Genomic DNA, 16,951 nt, shown 5'->3' with positions numbered 1-16,951 from the left:
GCTTCTCCTCCAGCTCAAAAGAGTTAGGCTTCTTGGGGAACTGAAGTACATGGGGTGGGCAATGAAGATGAGTTACAGCAGCTATAAGAAGTGGGAGGTTCCCATTTCCTGACATCTTTTTCTTTAAACGAGCAGAATTAACATCACATTACTGTAAGGTTTGCGAACTGGATTTCCTCGGGCTGGGAGAATGGAAAACATAAGGAGAGTGAAAAAAGGGGATAGAATTTTCCAGAAAACCAGGCTGCTGATCTCTCTCCATCCATCAAAGCACCACACAAAACTGCAGGCAGCTTGGGTTGGAGGACAGAGAGACAGCAGCTTGGGGCCAGCGCTCCAGACACAGAACCAGTGCCTCAGGGTTTTGTAAGAGCTCCACCTTACTCAGAGCTGTATCTTCCTGCAGATGCCCCCAGATCCCAGGAAACCTCCAAACGCAAAACTAAGGGCACTGAGCCTCTCTCCATTTTTGTCTCTGCAGACCCACCTGAAGGATTACTGCCTCATCATGGCTTTGACTCCAGTGAGGATGGGAATCTCACATCTGAAAGGACCCAGCCTCAGAATCGCCCACCCTAGGCCAGGGCTGGCTCAGAGTGGTCCACGGCAGGACAAACCCAGTGCTCGGCCACGCCGCCTCGGCAAACTGCTGGGTGTATCTTTCAGAAACTGTTCTTATTGTTCCCGAGAAACACCAAGGCCCCTGGAGGCTGGGGGATTCATCTCTGGGAAGCCTGAGTCTGAAGAGGCGAGCCTGGACTTCTTCCAGGTCTCTGTCTCTTCAGGTTTGTAGGACAGCCCATACATAAACTCTGGCAACAGAGAACCATCTGTAATCCTGTTTAAAAGTCCAGTCCTCAATGGAAATACAGTTGGGAGAGAGCTAAGCGGAGTTTTCTGGAAGCCGAGGATACTGGGTCATGATTGAGCAGCACACTGGCACCCTGTCAGGTCGGGGAGGTCCTGTCTACCTCCCTTATGGACCTCTCCGGCCCCCTGAGGTGGAAATTCTACTTCGAGCTGGGGTTACAAGCTCAAACGTCCACAGGGTCCAGGCAGGTGACCTAAAATTGGAAGCAAGCCCAGTGGGGATGGCAGCGATCAGGAAAGCACGTGGCCCAGCTAGGGGACAGCCGTTGCTCAGCTCAACTCGACTGGAGCCGTTTGGGAACATGGGCTCAGTTTTGACAGATCCTCTGATTTTCCCAAAGGTGCTAGAAATCCACATTTATTTTTCTGCGGAAACTCCTGATTTTTAAAAGAGGGCAGCTACTTCTTATTAAAAACACAACCATCATGGACCTAGAATCTGTCATACAGAGTGAAGTAAGTCAGAAAGAGAAAAACAAATACAATCTGCTAACACATATATACGGAATCTAAAAAAAAAAAAAGGTTCTGAAGAACCTAGGGGCAGAACATGACTAAAGACGCAGACGTAGAGAATGGACTTGAGGACACGGGGAGGGGGAAGGGTAAGCTGGGATGAAGTGAGAGAGTGGCATGGACATATATCACTACCAAATGTAAAATAGATAGCTAGTGGGAAGCAGCCGCATAGCACAGGGAGGTCAGCTGGGTGCTTTGTGACCACCTAGAGGGGTGGGATAGGGAGGGTGGGAGGAAGATGCAAGAAGGAGGGGATATGGGATATATGTATAGGGATAGCTGATTCACTTTGTTATACAGCAGAAACTAACACACCATTGTAAAGCAATTATACTCCAATAAAGATGGTAAAAAAAAAAAAACAAAAACAAAAAAACACAACCACAACCACCAAATCCACCCTTGGGATTTGATTTTGGCTAGAGGGGTGCTAGGTTTCAGCTTCTGCTTGAGATGCTCCTTCAGTGTAAGAAGTGATCTGAAAGTTGGCCCGAGAGAGGCCGTGACCCCACTCTGAGTGGGAGGTCACTTGAAAAGCTACCTTGAGTTACCACAGTCCTAATAACCTTTGTGGGGAACAGCTCCCACCTCTTTTTGCATCCCTTAGTGATACTTATGAAATCTCATTATTCCCACATGACAGGAAGGGGCACAGAGGTTCAGAACAGTCTGGAAAGGCACCGCAGAGTCCAAACTCCTGGCCGTGTGTCCACTCCCCTCTGCCTCTGTGCCCTGTCGGGGTGCTGCCGTCCAGACTGTAACCTTAGGGCCCTGGCTCCACAGTCCCTGAGGAAGCTGAGCGGCCTCGGTCACAGGCACTGCTGGCCTTAACCACTCTGATGGGCAGAATTCCCGCTGACCCATCACCTCATGGGAGTGTAGGGGTGGAGACGGGTCCTAGCAAATAAGGACTGTTTACTTAAAAAGTCTGCCCTATTGGGACACGTGCTTGGTTGGCTGGCACCATATGTCCCTGGATTTAGGCACACACACGTGCACACACGTGCGCTTACTGCCTTCAGGTGGTGCGTGCGCTCCCCAGCTACTCTGCACTGTCACCGCTCCTGGCTTGACTTTTAAACTTGCGCAGGTTACTTCCTGTGTTTCAGCTTCCTCATCTGTAAGATGAAGCAGTCTCAAAGCTGTTTTGTTTTTCTTGGTGAGGGGTAGTTGCCTGAATATCAGCAGAGTCTGGCGCACAGAGTAAAGTGTTTAGTGACTGTTTGTCGCCATTATTATTATTGCTGCCTTGCACCCATTCCCTCTTTCCACAGGGGGTCCTGAAGGCACTTGAGTTTGTAACTCCTGTTTTCAATGTCTAGCCATCTGCTCTGGGTCACTTGACCCAGATGTCCTCTTTCTGTCTTCCAGCACCTTCTCACTGCGGTCCCATGGACAGAGGCCATGTCTTTCCCCTTATCTCTTATACTTACTTCTGGTCCTCATCACACCTTACAAGGAAGGTGGACTTGTTTCTATTATGAAAGGCCCAGAAAGGCTAAGGGCATTCCTAGGGTCACACAGCAGGCATGGGGCAGAGCTGAACTCAGAACAAATGCCGGCCTGCCTGTTCTTCCGCCATACCTGGATCTCCAGCTGCTCCCGTGAAGGGAATATTTGGCAGCTCTGACTTTCCTTCCACCATGGCAGATGATGGGAGGAACTTAGTGACATCTGCCCCTTTTCGTGAGGACTCGGCCTACATTTTGCCACAGTCCGCACCACTCCCTTTTGTGGCTTGGATGCTGAGGCTGGGAGTTGGCTGCGACTCATCATTGCATTTGTGCTGTTGTTTTTGTTGGTGTACAGAAACAGTTCTTCATACTCAGGTCCCTGTCAAAACTAGGAAGATGAAAGACTCAGAGTGCTTGAGCTTCACCTAAAATGGGAGAGCGCATATTTCTTCATGGAAGCAAAGACTTCCATGATCCTGTTTACATGCCTTATCTCCATGGGCATGTAAATTTGTTTTGAGGTTAAAAAAAGTAAGCATTTTCGGGGGTTGAATTTAAAAGGCAGGTGATGGGTGATGTCTGTGCTGGGTTCCTGAAGCTAGAGGTGGGCTTGACCACTCGGGCAGCCATGAACCTCACCAGGACCCACGTGTGTCCTCCCTCTGCTGCCCCCTCAGGTACAGTGCTCTCCACTGCTCTCAGTTACAGAGTTGTCCCTGAGGCCGTGGCCAAGGTGGCAACTGTGGGCAGGGAGGGAATAGCACTGATGCGATCCAGATGCTGCCCAGGGCAGGGGAAGGTCTCTCTCCTACTTGCCTGCAAGGGACTGATGGGTGGAAGAGTGGAGAGCAAAATAAAATAAGGGTTACGATTAATTCTCATTATTCATCGTGGTTAAGCTCTACAAAGTCACTGGGCAAGATGAATTAGTGAATGCTGAACCACTGCTCCTAGGGGAGCCTCTGGTCACCATTTTCATTAACCGATCAGTACCTAACCTTGTTTGATGCATGTTTCTGTTTAAAGACATCTTACTGAATATATATTGTTGATTTATTTCCATTGCGCTCACAGCCAACAGCACTGTAACTCTTGCCTGAACAAAGCTCATGTAACACGTATTTTCTCCGTAAGGCACATCACAGCCTTCCTGTGCTTAGGATCACTAGACAGCCCTCCAGTGCTATGCTATGGGGCCATTTTAAACAGTGAAATCACCCACAAAAGCACAAACATGCAAAAAAAGAAATGTGGCACTAAATATATTGCGGATTGGACACTTGTTTACAGTCTGGGAGCTGAAACAAGAAATCAGAACGTGGCCTTGTTTGCTTTCAGCTGGGGACATGCATGTAGGAGGACTCAAATTTTTGGCTGCCCTGTCTATGTATATGAATGACCATGAAAGCCCTGTGCGTATTGATTCTGAGATTACACATAAATGTTAGTGAGTAAGCGAATCAGCAAATACAGGGTCTATGAATAATGAGGCTTGACCGTTTTCCTTTGTTCCAGAGGCAGACTCAAACTCTGGGGCTGGGACATGTGGAGGATGGGGTGGGAGTGGGGAGCAGGGTCAAGGAGAAGGGAATTAGATGGCAAAGAGCCCCCTGTCCATGCTGGTACCTCTGCTGGCACCCCTGGGAAGGGAAGGGGAGGGGGAAGCAAGGTCAGCTGTGCACCAGCGTGCTTACAGATGAAGGAGGTGAGGCAGCTGTGGTGTCTCCGCTCCAGTGTGTCTCAACCATGTGGAGGCCTTTAGGGTTCATCTAAAAACAGACCTTCTGACTGTTACCTCATAAAAATTACTAAGTGATGTGCACCCTAGATCCCCATGTCCCACTGCTGGTCCTCACCTGAGTCCCTCCGACCACCCACTGGGGTAGACATTGGGTGTGGGGTGGAGGACAGGGGTGAGCAAGGATGGGGTGAGGGTCAGGGATGGTGCAAAATGCGTGCTCTGCCTCTGCATGGTCCTGCCTTAGTGTCTTGCTTCCCAGGACGTGCCCATAGCGGGGTCAGGAGGAGACTGGGAGGGGCTGCAGTGGAGGGAGAGGGAGCCGCCCGTGCCCCGGTGTTCTGCTCCGGTCTGCCAAATTCCTGAGACTGACTTACATTTTCCGCAGGTTGGGCAACTTCTTGAAGATACCAGTGGCCTCTAGAACAGATATCTCATTGTCGTTCAGTCGGCTACATGGGAAGCAAGCAGATGAGGCGGTGGGTGAGCTGTGGATGGGGCACCTCCTCCATTGGTCCCCCATCCCCCCGTGGCTTCAGCTGAATTGCCACCTGGCCCTCACTCAGTCCAGGTCAATAGCACCATAGAAACCCTCCGTGTACTCCATCAGCATGGGGGGCCCAGCAGCAAGAGGAGGGGTGTGAGAAGGGGCCAGAAAGGAGAGGAAGACCCTCTGCCAAAGGCGTATTCAACTTTTTGAACGCTCAGCACTTAACAGTCAAGTGCCAATGATTTGCCTTCATGTTGTAGGGGTACCAATGACCACTTAAACCCCCAGGGAGGTTTCCCCAGGTTCTTCCAACTCTCCAAGCCACTCAGGTCTTTCCTGACCACATTCCTCTGCTCAGGGCAGCTCAGGGACTCCACGCCCAACATTCATGTAAGCTCAGGGAGAGCAGGAGAGAGTCAAAGATAATAATAATAATAATAATAATAATAATAATAATAATAATAATAATAAATAAAGACCACCGTCATTTATGCAGGGCTGAGTCCATGCCAGGATTCAAGATAAAGTCTGTGCTCGCATCCTCTTACCTAATCTTTGTAACCCCCATAGGAGGTAGGTATTGACACCTCCATTCTATAGGTCAGAATCTGATGCTCAGATCTGAGAAGCAACTTGCCCAACCTCAGGAAAACTGGAGACGACAGGAGTCAGGCCCAGATCCGTCACCCCTGCCCCCCACCCCATGCTGTAACTCTGAGCTCTGCCACTTCTGGATAAACCAACATGCCTCTCTATTAGCATGGATAACCAGAGGCTCCGATATACCTGATCGTTCTAGCTGTTTTTTCACTTTAGGACAGTCATTTATGCGCTATCCATCTTTCCGGTTATGTTGTAAGCTTCCTAAGGGCTAGGAGGGGTGGTCTGCTTAGTTCACCATGGAAAAGGGTGGGCCTGGCACAGTGCCTGGCTTGCAGCGGGTGTTCGGAAAATCTTTGTATCAATAGAATGAATGAGCTGTCTTTATTTGTGAGCAAGCTGTCCCCCGCGGATGCCTGGGGGAGTCTGCCCTCGTCCTGGGACGCAGGGGACACCAAGGAACACCCAGGTGACTGAGCTGGGAGGGGGCCACCTCTAGGAGCCCACACCCACCCTGGCTGGCTGAGGGAGACTGGGCGTGGGGACGTGCAGGGGCTCCCGCCTGGGCAGCACTCACAGGTCGGTGACGTATTCGGGGAGGTGGCTTGGGACACGCGCCAGCTTCTGGTTGGAGCAGTCCACGATGGTGCCCTCGCAGCGGCACCTGTCCGGGCACACGAGGTCCATGAAGCACTCGCTGCTGAACCTGCTGCGGTAATCCTCCGAGCCTGGGGGGCGCCAAAGAGGGGGCGTCAGTGGCAGCCGGTCCGGCATGGGGCGAGGTTGTGGGCACTGGAGATGGGGAGACACGGGGCGGGGGGATGGCCCAGTGACAGAGGCAGCATTGCCCTCATTTTTTGGCCACCTTGCTCTGCCTTCCCCGCACCCCAGCCTCCAGTCCGCTTGCTCTCCCTTTGGTCTTTGTCATTCATCACTTTCCATCTAATGCCACAAGCTCCGTGGGCTCTTAAGTTTCTGTGGGTCATGGACCTTTTTGAGGTCCCTGTACAGAATTTGGTCTACGATTTACGGGGGGTACTTAGTCCATGAGGTCCATGATCCATGGGCCCTCTGAATATTCATGAAAATCCAAATGAAGAGATTTTGATGGGGTTTTGATGGGAGCTATGCCAGGGGTGGGAATGAGGTCAGGGAAGAGGGTCATAAACCGAGTTGTCTTCAGGGACAAAGCAGGTAATGAAACGATAAAGGGGGCCCAGCACATGGCAATCAATACCCTTGACACCCGGTTTCATGATTGGGAAGCAATCAGGAGGGTTGGGGTCCTGGGGAATTGAAGCCCACTGCCTTAACATTTGGGATTCTGGCTCAGGGTCGCCTGATAATTCTTTTAAAAAAATATTGGTGATGAATGCAAATGTAAAACACTGTAAAGACAAGTACAACTGTTGCGAGGGTTAGATGTACCTGCTGCCTTTGAGAGGAAGCTCTGTTTAACTGCAGTGAAAAGCCAGTTCCAATGAGCTAAAGGGAGTTGGAGCTAAGATTAATGTTTGAAATCAAATTTTTCTGGAGGTTACGTACACAGTAATGGTAACAGGGCCAATGATGTGCCGTCTTGAGAGGTGCCCCGAGGAGCTGCTTTAAAGATCAGAAATGATCCCCTGGCGCCTGGGTGAACCTCTGTGAGACCACAAACCTTGCCCGAAATAAAAGGGAAGCTCTGGTTCTCCTATCAGACACGAGCTAGTTGACGGGGGTCGGGTCTCTTTTATTTTCACCCTCAGCGGTTCCTCGGCACAATGCCGGGCACGAGAGCTTGGCTCACATGTGTCCAGTGCATAAATGGGGTGTCCTTAGCACATAAATTGTTCCATACGTGCGTATTTCTGCAGTGTTGCAGAGAACGTGAAGGTCATTTGTTTGCCTGGCTAGTTGAGGTGGACCTTGGCCATCTTATGTGTATTAGGAGCAGAACGGGGCATCTGCAGTACAGAGGTTTTAGCAATAGAAGGCGTGGATTTGCCCAGGCTTTGCCACTTACTAGCCTCAATCTCCCCACGTGTAAAACGGGAATCACATACATTGCCCCTATCTCACAGGGGCTGTGAAGATTGGAGGGAGATCAAGGTGGTGGAGAGACTCTGGAAAAGGGTCAAGAGTTGTACAGATGTTTGTGATTCAATGTTTTGGGGCACCTGGTGGAACACTTGGCATGTCAGAAGCCGTTAAAACATCGGCGTAGTGAGTGATGATAGCTGATGTGTACTGAGCGTGGATCACAAGCAGGGCACTGTTCTTTGAACTTCAAATGGGTGAGCCCATTAGACCTTCACAACACTCTGAGGCTATTATGACTCCATGTTATCGACGAGGAAACTGAGGCCTGCAGGTCACTCAGGACGTGGTAGAGAAACGAACCCAGGCAGGCTGCTGCCAGGGCCCATGTGACTAATACTTTGCTTTACTGCAGATGTGCTTTTGGACAGAACCTTAATCCCAGACCTAGGAATGATCATAAAGTCAAGTTGGTGGAGGTGAACTGAATGGCATTTTCCCTCAGTGGGCTGCAGGGAGACAGGAAGCAGATGTCTCCACTGCCCTCTTGGTTTCTCACTCCTCACGTTTTCTCCCCGTGGTAATGCCCGATTGGGGATGGACTTGGTGGGTCTCTGATTCTGAAGTGACATCATCCACCTAAAACAGAAGGTCAAGGCCTGGACCTGTCTCTTTCCCTCTTTGCTCCTTCCCCATTCCCCTCCTCCATCTCACTTTCCACCCGCAGGCTTGTGTGAACAAAATCCAAGCAGGTATCCCAGGTGTTTTGGGCGGCTCCCTGGTCCAGTGCGTTACGCAAATTTCTTGCCCTTGGCTTTTCAGCATCCGTCCCACTGAATGACTCTGACCTGGGCTGTTTCCGGCCCCCCACCCGCCGACGCATCAGCGTGCTGAGTCCTGGATGAATTTCATCGCGCAAACCCTGCTAGATGACAACCCTCTCTCATTCCCCGCGGCGGTTCCCCACGGTGACGGTGTGAAGGGGCTTTGCGTACATATGCACGTATTTTTCCTTTGAGAAGGCGTCTAGGATGGGATCCTTGCAAAGCGGAGGAACCCTGAGTGATCAAAGCCAGAAAGACAGGAGGGAGCACAGTTTGCTCGCTAACACGATGAGCCTGAAGATGTGCACCGGCTGGGCTGCGGCTGGGGACAGCCGCCGATTAAATGCGTTTTCGTTTCAATCAAGGTGAGAGCGTCTGTAGTTAGCAGGAACCGCTCTCTGTAGTATACTTAGATTATAACTGGCCGACCTGTGCAATGGAGCCGCTGACCCATTTTAATGAAATGATTTTGCAATTAGATTCGATGGACTAATGTGTTCTTTCCAACATTTTTCCCCCTGCTGTTTTTGTTATTGCCCTGGTTTGTAATAACGAGGGGGTCGGAGTTCGGTATTTTACATGAGTGGGGCCAGAAATGTTAATAACGGCGTACGTACAAAACTGAAAGAGTGCGTTCCCCAGTCGGAGCCAGCCTGAGATGCCAGGCTCCATCACTTCCTATTTCATTACCCAAACTACTCAGGGTTTCTCGGAGCCATTTGTTATGCCTAATGCTCATAACTACCCCAAAGTATTTTTAACTTTTCCAGAGCTTTAAAAGTCAATTTCAATCTCAATGCATATTTGTCACTGCCAGAAATACTTAGTAGGAGAGAAGTAACTGAAATAGGCCGTTGCTTCTTCTCTTTAGGGGAGTTCAGACAGGAGAGATCTCGGAGGATTCGAACAAGGGCCATAAAACTAGACGCCGGCTGAAATGGGTCTTGGGAGAGCTGAGGTCACCTGGCATCTCCCCTGCTCCTGCCCCCGTAGCCCTCCTCCTCCTTGGTGGGCAGCTCAGAACGACGACACTTGGGACGTGAGCACAGAGAAACTTCAATAGACCAGGGGAGTGGAAGTCCACAGCAATGCGGTTTTATTATGAATCCCTGCCCTGCCGCCACTTCCCAGGAGAGGATGTATGTAATGTTTGGATGGTCAGGGGCTTGGGGCAGGTGGGGAGTCAAAGCTCCCATCCTTTGGATGGACTTGGCTGCAGAGGCCAGCGCTGGGCCCAGGATGGCTGCTGTCACTAGCAGTCTGCATTTTGCATCATCCTCTGGGCAACCAGTTTGTTTAATGGAAGTCACAGATGCACGGTTATCAGAGCACCAAGGACCTGCCAACGCACGTGTCCAGAGTTCTCCTCTTCTACCTCCAATACCCCTAAGGTGGGCGGGATGAAAGGAGGAGGAAAGGAGCAGAAAGAGGAACTGGGGGGGGGGGGGAGTAGGAGGCCTGCCGGGGCTCTTCGGCTTGAAAGGACAAGCAAAGGTTATAGGTCATGAATGGAATCAAGAGAACATTGCTAGGTTCACAGTTATCCACTCGTCGGCACAGGCCAGGGGACCAGACACCAGTTGACTGGAAAACACCAATTGTTTACCAGGAGTTTGGAGATTGGTTGGGCAGGCAGCTGTCCTAGTAAGTTCTCCCTGTCAGAGTCTAACATGAATGCAGCTATGTGCCTGGAAGCAGAGGGAAATGGCCATGGCCTGCAGCCGGTCACTGCCTGGTCACAGCCAGCTGCCGGAGGACCAGGGAGGCACCCGTGGAAGGGCACCCTGTGGACCCACTCCCGAAGGCCTGGCCCTGGCACGGTGGCGGCAGTGCCGAGGAACTCAGAACGCCCTCTCTGTTCAGAGGGAAAGAGAATTTCTCTAGGCCCGAGGACCTGTCCTGTACCAAATGGGTCTTGGTACATTCATGCTGGAGGGGAGGGGCCCTGTAAACAGGGACGCTTGCTCTCTTTCTTGCTCAAGTCATTTTCTATGAGCAGAAGGGAGTTTGAAAGGGAGTGTTACCGTTTTCAAGTCCCTATCGAGTCAAGTCAAGGTCTGTTTGATTTCATAACTCAAGGCCATGGGCCTGTCCGCAGCTGGGAAAGCTGAGGATTACAGTCGTAAAGAGCAGCCGTGCTGGAGTCCAACGACCCTGGGCAAGTTAGCTGGCCTCTCTGAGCCTCAATGTTCTCATCTGCAGAATGGGACTTATAGGGTTGTTGTGAAAATTGAACAAGGTAATGATGTAAACTAGCTCAGCACCCGGTCTCTAGTAAGCCCGTGAGAAAAGAATTCAGAGAGGTAAACAGGACTCTCCGTTCCTCAGCAATGGCTGGGGCCCTGGCTCTGAGGGGTAACCCGAGAGAGAGGAGACAGTGAGAGTCACACATCGCCATGGAAGCCCAGAGCCCGGCTCCTGGCTCAAGCCAGGGCCCTCTCTCACATGGGACAGCACACACATTCCACGGCATGAACCAACAACACAATCTTCCGGTGACACTGGGTCTAGGATTTATCAAGAAATAAGCAGCACGGGAGGTGCCGAGACGCCCCTCTCTTTATTATCAGAGGCGGTGGGCTTCCGCACAGACCCCACATGGCACTGAGCTAGCACCGCTGAGGAGCCCAGCACTTTCGCCTCATGTTAGCTGTGCTTGGAAGGTCAAGGAGACAGCTTGGACTTCAGGCTGCGCGGGGACCAAAGTACTTGTGAGGAGAGGGGGTCAGTTCCAGAAGGAGCCTCAGGTTACGTCCAGTGTCTCAGACTCATGGCAGTTTCATCATTCTCATGCTCACATTAAGTCCTAATGCTTCCAATAAAGATGGTAGGTGGAGGGTGGGTACCAGCAGTGTGAGCTTTGCGTTAACTGCCACGTGGGAAAATGACCTTGGGCTGGGACTCTTCCGTGAAACAAAGGGCATACGCCTTGGGCATACGTGCTCTCTTCAAGAAGAAAAACAGTGGTGTCTGAGCTCAGACCTAGCTACTTTACCACTTGGCTGGCATCCAGACTAGATTTGGGGGATGGCAACTCCATCTGGGATAGAGACATGGACGCAGATCTCAGCTTGTCCCCCGTACGCTTCCCCATCCCTATTTCAGCCCAGATCTGCTACCTGGAGTTGGAGGTGCTCTGTGAATCCTTCGAGACTCCCACCCCCCCCCCCACCCTTCGTGAGGCTGGACCGAGAGAGGCGGGTCTGGCGGGTGGTGGGCTGCGGTGCTCCAGGGCAGAGAAGAGGTGTCCAGCGGTGGCGGGCCATGCTGCAGGAGAGCGCGGTGCTTTCCGCGGTGCTTGACAGAACCATGTTCCGTTTCCATCGTTCCACCACATGGTTAGATCAAGCACAAAGGAAAGCCCCGCGGCGACTGGTCAGAGTCAAGGTCAGGAAGCAGCGTCAGAGAGAGGACAGGAGCGCTCAGAGGAAGCAGCGTGGAGAAGCGGAAGCCGGAGCAGGCCCCCACTGAGCGTGATTAGTACCGAGAGCGGGGTTCCACAGGAACACGTCTGGAGACAGGAGCCCTACCGCCCTTCACACCCCGCCCCGGGGGAGACACAGGAGGAAGGGAGAAGAACGGGTGGGAGGCCACTGGACATCCCTACTCAGGAGTATCAGGGTAGAACAGATCCTTCCCAAGGGCAATTATGACCACAAATGTCTGGGATCGTTTCGCAGGCCTGAACTGAGCCTCTGAACCCCATTCAATCACACCGTTAGATGTGCCAAGACGTCCAACTTAGCAGAAGCATCTTCTGCATTCTCTGCTGCCTAGGGCCCATCCCATAGCAGAGTGGTTCCAGGACAGGCTGTTCCCCCGGCGCCTTCAGTAAAGAGACAGGTCATGGTTCCTAGTGGTCTAGCAAAGCTGCAATGCTCTTCTTTAGAGAAAGTCCCTCTGATGTCTCCTCAGTATCCTTCCAGGCCCCCAGAAACCCCTGGCTGACAGATGTTCCTCACAGATCAATCAAGGTATAGTAGAGAAGGGGTGTGACAGTGAGAGAAAATCCATGTTCCTAGCAGGGAGAAAGTTGGGGAAGCCCCAGGGCCCTGGGTTTGGGACTGAGAAACCCACAGTCACAATGACCATGACAAGGAGGCTCTTTCAAACTAAGAAAAGCAAAGAAAGTGGAAGATACCAGATTCTAGGGTCCTTCCTGACTTCCGCCATGACTGTAAATCATGGAGCGGGCTGGGGAGACCAACAACCGGTTGTTCTTGATGCCATGGGCCCAGGGAGGGTGCCCAGCCTTTACACCCTTATCTGCAAAAGGTCAGCGGCCGTTTTTATGAATTTCCACCCAAGCCATGAAGAGATGTGTGCATCTTGAAGAGACCAGAGTCAGGGCATCTTGAAGAGACCAGACTGGGACCCTCACTGCCCTGCCCTCTGACAGGAGCGACGGGGTCACCGTTCCTCCACAGTGTGTTTTTAGGACAAGGTGGTGATAGCATATTGACGTGTATAGGTTATCTGTGACGACTGACTGGTTAGTCCAAGTCACTCCGCAGCTCCGGATCTGGCTCCACCTCTTGCTAAGCCCTCCCATCCGACCAGCTAGAGCTGGCCACTATAATTTAGACTCAACTCTGCTTGGAGCGCCTCCGGACAGGCAGGGCTCTGCGAACACTCTGGTTTGGGGATTTCGTATTCAAGTTTGATCAGGTCCTCAGCACCAGTGCAGGGAAAATCCAGCCCTTTCATGCCCCTGTCCCCAAGCTTTAAAATTCCCCTCCTTCTGTTTGGTTTCCTTCAACAGAAAGAAATGGAGGGGCCCAGGAGAAAGTTATCAAGAATCTTCTCAGTATATCAGAAGTCCTGGGTTACACATCTTGTCCTGAAAATACCACTCTATAATCTTAGATAAGACTTCCTGCTGTGTGAACCTCATTTTCTTCCTCTCTAGCACGGACTGGGTAATCTCTGGGGGCTCTAAAGTTTTGTGATTCCCTGAGAGGTGTCTTACTCTTTGACATCTTTGTACAGATGAGGACAGGGGTTACACCGCTCTGTACTCTTCACCACCCGTTTCTTCTTGCCAACTGGATCTCCACACACACAGTGGGGGAGGCATGACGGAAGGCAGACAGCATTTTGCAACCGCCAAGGGCTCCCCCGAGGACGGGCTTGGGGTCTCAGGCAGCCAGATGGTGCCTTTTGAGGAGGCCTTAATCTGATGGTCAGATTACCCCAGCCGGCAGCATTCACCTCTAACCCGATCTTGCTGCCCAGGGCAGCGGATACAGCTGATACAGTCAGACACAGTGCAGCTGGGAAGCCAGATGCCCAGCCTAAGGAGGAGCTCTATGCGTTGCAAGAGCAGCCCTCAAATTGGCTCCTAATTACATCAGCTGTCTTTGCAATGGGAGTGCTTTTAGGGGAAAGTAAAAAGCAGACTTATTATCTGTCAAATCCAGTACGTGTCACCTGCCCCTCCTTCTTTCTTCTTGAGCTTCCTGGAAACACAGAGCTTTAGAGATAGGGCTTCTGCATCCCTCAATGCTAAGCAGGTCTGGGCCCCAGTGCCTCTCAAAGCCAAGGCCTTTGGAGTGCACCAGTAGCTAGCTCTCTTGACCTCTCTTGTCTGTAGCTACATAAAATAAGAGCATATAGAATGTTATATGTTAGGATCATCACAGCTCTAACTTTCTCTACCTTTATAGGAATAATCTTTCTGTTTAGTATTGATGTATAAAAACTTTTTTAGACAGGGCCAATCAAGAAACCCTGTTCCTTTTCCTTATTTGTGTCTTTTTAAAATGTCAAGAAAATCATTCCTACCCCACATAGGAAAAGAAGCCAGGGTTCCTCCAGTGCAAAGATAGGTAGGTAGTGGCAGATCTAGAGCTAGAGCTAAGCTCTACTGTTTCTAGGTCTACTGGCTGTTTTCCTCTTTCTCCTACTTACTTCTGTCTGTACCCCATCCCCAAACCCAGCCTACAGTCATTCCGAGGCAATGGCTGATCCCTGGGCTGATTCCATCCCCACCCTATGCCCCAGGGCCTTGGCATCAATCGGGATCTAGAGATCATGATGGGACCACCCCACCACCAGCCTCCAGACTGAGGGATCAGGGGTGGCAGACGGCACCCTGCCCTCCTCGGCCTCTTATCTCCCCTCTTGTTGGGCACAACTGCTGTTAGAGGTAATTAACTCAGCCCCAGCCAGACATGGGTAGGAAGAGAGGAGGCAGAAGGGACAAGAGGTGTAAGTCATGAGGAAAGGGCCCCGGGGACAAGACGGTTGTGCCTCAGGGCACAGCTCTGGGCTGGGAGAGCATTTTCCTCCCTGAGATGCTGCGGCCCCAAGAGGGAACTTAAGGAAAGAGTTCAGGGCCTGAGCTTGGGGGCGGGGCCATGAGGCTGGGGAAGGAAGTCATCCAAGCAGCTGGACCTCCTTCCCCAACGGCCCTTCTCTCCTACATGCCGCGTGGTGTTGAGGGGTAAGCCAGACCTGGGGTCCGAGCCTGCCTTTACCGTTTGCTTGCTGTGACCACGGGGTGCCCCCTCAGCTCCCTCTGCTGCAGCAAGGGGACCTCTCCTGCTCGTCTCACAGGACTATTGGAAAAACCGAGTCAAACTGGAAGCCCTAAGCACAGTGCTCATCAGCGGCAAGGAGCTGCTCTCGTAACTGACATTGTTATTCTGGGGAAGGCAAATTGAGATCAATGTCTCAGACTGCTGCAAAGTCCCTGGGGTCCCTCCAAGCCCTCTCAAGGTATTTGCTTCTGGTGAAAACAATCAAACAGCTCAGGCTGACCATTCTGGAGGCATGGACTGAAGAATCTGACTTTGAGGTCAAGAACGACGTGAAAGAAGCGGAGGTCTGCCTGCCGGTCTTCTCCCGGCGACTAGGGCCGACACTAGCCTTCTCCCCAGGAAAACCCACCTACACAAGATGCTCCGGGCAGGGAGGGAAGAACAGTTCCTGCTGACACACAGATTGTGAGGGTTGGCTTCACCCCATCTCACTACATCATACTATCAACGTCTCACCATTGGGAGCACAAAGCAGCTTGGTGATTTTTTTCCAGTAGCAAACAACACAAATGATAGTCATTTTTAACTGCCTGTTCATCCACCTCTTGCGTCAAGGAGAGCAAGTTCTCTTTCCAAGATGAGCTGAGAATTCCCTCGCCATTCACCAAGCCCCCTCCCCATTTCATTTCTGGGTGCGGTAGGGAGGAAGGTTTCTGGAGAGAGCTTGGGAACTAGAGAGCAAGGCTTTGCTTTCTTTCTGAGCAACACTCTTTGCTGTTCTCTCCATGATCAGAAGGCACCCATCTGGGGTGGGGGAGACAGCAAAAACGTCTGTGAAACCTAGAATACACTGTGGGCCAAGGGCTGTACCGAAGGTGGCCATAGAGGGGGAGAGGAGGCCCCCAAGGCTCCATGCTTCCTGCAGCCTGGCCTGGGGTATATTTATTTCTCTATCTGCCACTTGGGGAGCGTGATTTGGAAACTAACGATACAAAATAAATCAATCACGGCCTCTCAAGACCGCATGTGTCCAGGCTGCCTCAGCCCCTCATTTCCACCTAGCTCGGGAGCTGTGCTGCTGCCTGGGTTCTGTCTCTCCCCAAATCACCCGCCTTCCTCCCCACAATGCTTTTATTGTGTGTGCGTGTTTTATTTTAAATCCATAAGCTAATTGGTTTTCTGCAGGGCTAACTGAATTTCCCCAATTTAATTTGCAAAGATGATCCCCAGGAGCCGTTACAGCGCGCGCTGTCCTCCAGATTGGATTACTGGCCTCCCCGGGGCTGCTGCACTCGGAGTCGGAAGGTGGGGCCCTGCCCCATAAGCTGATTACCTGAGCAGCGGAACTTCTTGCTCTTGATCTGGCCGATGCGCTTGTTGGCCAGCCGGCGCGGGCTGCTGCAGCGGGCCCCGCTGGTCTCGATGGGGTTGTCCTGGAGGTAGTCGGCCAGCCACTTCAAGTGGCAGTCGCACACAAATGGGTTTTGGGCTAAGTGGCTGCGAGAGGGACGGGAGTTAATCAGATGGGACCCCTGGTGCCACGTTCCGCCACCCCCCTGCCTGGTGCTAGGCTCCGGTGCCAGGCTCCCTCCTTCATTGCCCCAGGAGGCCTCGGGGGGAGGTGCTCTCAGACAAGACCCGGAGAGGGGGCCTGAGGTCTGCTGTCTGCAAAAGACAGTCACAGGGGCAGCCGGCATCCCGCCTGGGGAATCAGCCTGCCTTACTCTCCCCACCTGGGTCAGGACCCACCCCTGATCGTCTCCAATCTCACCCACGCCAATTTTGAAGGGCAATGAAAGTTGCAGGCTTAGGGTTTATGCTGAGAGCAGACTGAATTTTATTTCTCCAAGCTCAGGAACACCCGGTGCCTAAAGCAGCTGGCATGGTGTCGGGCACAGGGTGGGTGTTCCATTTATAGTAGCGGGTTTTGTTCTTACCATCCTCAGCATCACAAG

The 16,951-nt window shown here is 51.9% G+C and overlaps 1 protein-coding gene across 2 annotated transcripts in view; it reads right to left on the bottom strand.

The window, feature by feature from the left end:
• SLIT3 (slit guidance ligand 3) overlaps nt 1–16,951 on the bottom strand; it is a gene marked incomplete at its 5' end in the record, with an annotated part of 610,658 nt that overhangs the window by 83,401 nt on the left and 510,306 nt on the right. For both annotated transcript variants that reach the window (XM_082835732.1, XM_082835733.1), the window contains 3 exons: nt 4,959–5,033; nt 6,249–6,399; nt 16,330–16,493. In XM_082835732.1, the coding sequence (XP_082691858.1) occupies nt 4,959–5,033; nt 6,249–6,399; nt 16,330–16,493 (390 nt within the window). The remainder of the gene's footprint in view (nt 1–4,958; nt 5,034–6,248; nt 6,400–16,329; nt 16,494–16,951) is intronic.

This window comes from Leucopleurus acutus (assembly GCF_964270905.1).
Source record: "Leucopleurus acutus genome assembly, chromosome: 3".
Taxonomy (NCBI): Eukaryota; Metazoa; Chordata; class Mammalia; order Artiodactyla; family Delphinidae; genus Leucopleurus; species Leucopleurus acutus.
The sequence above is the reverse complement of the archived record's forward strand: the minus strand, read 5'-3'. Positions and strand labels throughout refer to the sequence as shown.